The sequence below is a fragment of the Microtus oregoni genome, unplaced genomic scaffold (genome assembly GCF_018167655.1).
Source record: "Microtus oregoni isolate MIOR12 unplaced genomic scaffold, Mior012 000008F_ref0000371, whole genome shotgun sequence".
NCBI lineage: Eukaryota > Metazoa > Chordata > Mammalia > Rodentia > Cricetidae > Microtus > Microtus oregoni.
The window spans coordinates 31,601,538-31,604,962 of NW_024543067.1; the positions used below are offsets into that span (position 1 = coordinate 31,601,538).

General features: G+C 50.2%; 1 protein-coding gene across 1 annotated transcript; it reads left to right on the forward strand.

Annotated features, from left to right (window-relative positions):
* Positions 1-831: 831 nt before the first annotated feature.
* Positions 832-2,212, forward strand: LOC121451298 (lysine-specific demethylase 4D-like). Its single transcript, XM_041656768.1, has 2 exons — positions 832-1,974; positions 2,039-2,212. Exons 1-2 carry the CDS (start codon positions 832-834, stop codon positions 2,210-2,212), a joined length of 1,317 nt encoding a protein of 438 aa, XP_041512702.1.
* The last annotated feature ends 1,213 nt before the right edge of the window (positions 2,213-3,425 follow it).

Here is a 3,425-nt window from a genome sequence, read left to right on the forward strand (position 1 = left end):
AACCTATTACCCATGTACTCAGGATGACTTTGAGTTCAGTTTGGATCTAAGAACAACCTCGAACTCCAGAGTTTCTTGTCTCCATCCCGCAAGTGCCAGGGTTAAGGTGAATGTCACCATGCCACGCTTACTGTAAAACCTGGTTTTCCCACCTGAGTTCAAATAGTGTGTCTCTTTACCAGTCTTTTGATTTGAACTTGAATTGTCTTCAGCTTGGTATTTTTTTCTTTTAATTTTTTTGATTTTATTGAGCTCTACATTTTTCTCTGCTCTTCTCCCTTCCTCTCCCCTCCACTTCAAGCCTTTCCCAAGGTCCCCATGCTCCCAATTTACTTAGGAGATTTTGTCTTTTTCTACTACCCATGTAGATTAGATTCATTTATTTCTCTTTCAGGGTCCTCAGTGTTGTCTAGGTTCTCTGGGACTGTAATTTTTTGGCTGGTTTTCTTTTATTTATGTTTAAAAACCACTTATGAATGAGTACATGTGATAATTGTCTTTCTGGGTTTGAGTGAGGTCTTGGTTACCTCACTCAAAACAATGTTTTCTAGCTCCATCCATTTGTCTACAAATTTCAAGATGTCATTATTTTTTTTTCTGCTGTGTGGTAGTCCATAGTGTAAATGAATCACATTTTCCTTCTCCAGTTATGAACGCACTATTTGTTAAATATGCTTTTTTTTTCTATTTGATATTTTTTTTTTACCAAAGGACAGACGTGAGAGTGGAGAAAACGCTCAAGGAAGACAGGGAGACAAGAGAAGACAGACAGACAGACAGACAGTCTGACTGATCCTTCCGGAAAAGCCCAAGATCTTGGCTAGAGTAGCCATGTCTTCTGAGCACCGAGGCCCCCAGAGCACAGGCAGCACCATCATGACGTTTTGCCCAACCATGAGCGAATTTTCAGATTTCCGCAAGTATATAGCCTACATGGAATCCCAGGGGGCACACCGAGCTGGACTGGCCAAGGTCATCCCACCCAAGGAGTGGAGAGCCCGGCAGTCCTATGAGGACGTCAGTGACATGGTAATAGGCACTCCCCTGCAGCAAGTGGTGTCTGGCCAGGCAGGTGTGTTCACTCAATTCCATAAGAAGAGGAAAGCCATGACAGTGGGGCAGTACCGTGACCTGGCCAACAGCAAAAAATACCGGACCCCGCCACATGTGAATTTTGAAGATCTGGAGAGAAAATACTGGAAGAATCGGTACTTTGGGTCGCCAATTTACGGTGCAGATGTCAGCGGCTCCCTGTTTGACGAGAACACTCAACATTGGAACGTGGGACACCTGGGAAGCCTTTTGGACCTCTTGAAGCAGGAATGCGGCATTGTGATTGAGGGCGTCAACACGCCCTACCTGTACTTTGGCATGTGGAAGACCACCTTCGCGTGGCATACGGAGGACATGGACCTGTACAGCATCAACTACCTGCACTTTGGGCAGCCCAAGACGTGGTATGCGGTGCCCCCCGAGCATGGCCGGCGCCTGGAGCACCTGGCCAGACAGCTGTTCCCGGGCAGCTCCCAGGGCTGCCAGGCCTTCATGAGGCACAAGGTGGCACTCATCTCCCCCACTGTGCTCAAGGAGAATGGCATCCCGTTTGCACGCATGACGCAGGAGGCTGGGGAGTTCATGGTCACCTTTCCCTATGGCTACCACGCTGGCTTCAATCACGGCTTCAACTGCGCAGAGGCCATCAATTTCGCCACCCCGAGGTGGATCGACTATGGGAAGGTGGCGACTCAGTGCAGCTGTGGGGAGGCCAGGGTGAGCTTCCCAATGGATATCTTTGTGTGCACCTTGCAGCCTGAGAGATCTGAGCTGATGAGATCTGAGCGTCAGGAAACTGTGGACTCCCTGGAGGTCACCTCACGCCCCAGGCAGGATCTGACCCTTGGGACCTGCACACAGGTTCAGGGGACATCTACTTTGATCTGGAGGCGTTCTCATCTGGGACCGCTCAAGAGGCTGGTAGGCAGAGCCCGCAACCGCTGTCCTTACACTAAGGTGCGCTCTAGGTCCCCATGCCTTTCAGTGCCTCAAATCCATTGTGACGGTGAGAAGATGGGCCAAGCAAGCTACTGCGGCCTCTGTGATCCCCGTGGATGCTGCTGATGCGAAAGCCGCGGACCATTCCCGACATTCAAAGGCCTGTGGGATCTTGGCTCGGAGCCCCAAATGTCCCTGCCACTCACGAAGATGGATTTGAAATAAGCAGACACAGGTTCACAGGTCTCCTGAGGCCACCAGCAGAAATTTTTAGTTATTTGACAATTGAGCCTTCATGTGACCATTGGTTTGAACCTCCCACAAGTTGGATTCCACAGGAAGAGAAAACAGTTTCAGGGGCACCCAGTATGGTTCCGAACATGTGTGCCTGTGCCTGTGACGGGCTCATATGACACTATCTTCAGAGCACTGTGGTCATATCTGCATCAGAACATCTGGAAGGACCTGCAAGTGACCCCCAGATGAGCTGTTGACTGTTGACTAGGTTCTGGCCTAGAAGCAGGGCGGGCGGGAAGAGAGACAGATGGAGGCTGTTCCCTCCTGTATTTTCCAGGCATTTACTTGTAATTCTGCTGTTCTGGGCTAATTGTCTCATGGTCTCAGGGGCTGCTAGAGAGACTGCAGTGTGGGAGGTTAGCACAAGGGGAGGGGCTCCATCCCTGGGGGTTTTAAGTGATGTGTTGTCCAGACCAGGTTGACTTGGCTCCTTCTTGTTTGTCACTCCCTACCTGTGCTCTGTAAGCAGGCCCAATAAAGATGTTAGTTGTCCCGACTGAAGTGTGCTGGATCCTTTGGCTTGTGTTTGGGATGCTATAATGGAGGGTGGAGGTTATGTCTCCCCAGGGCAGGATTTCTTCTTCCCTGCCCCCCCCCCCAGCTCCAGGGTGCTGTGAACTTCACTTGGACCAGCACTGGGTGGAGCTGAGACTCTGAGACTCACTCCCAGTACCACCTGTGTGGGGGTTTTGTTCCTTCTCCCTGTTGGCTCAGTTGGAGAGGGGTGAGGGAGACAGAGTCAGATGAGTTTCCCCGTGAACAGAGTCCAGAGACTAGTTTAGGGGTGCAGAGTTGATGTATTGTGTATCTTCAGTAGTTTACATGCATGCGTTACCCAATCAGCAAAGGTCTTGGCAGGTTGTGGTTTCACCAGCCTGAATGACACACAGTCCGTCTATGTGTACAGAAGACTGTACTCCAAGCAGTGTACCTGTAACAGAGGGCGGGGCGCAGGCAACACCCTAGGCTTTGGCTCCAAATTAGGGGGCCTCCAGTTAGCTATGACTCCATTATGAGTTCAGGATCAGAGTCACACCAAGATCAGTAGTCTTCCTGGACAATGCTTTGTTTTTGGTTACACTATCACCCCAGAACCGCATACAGACAAGAAACTGAGCAATGCCCCCAAAGAGTGA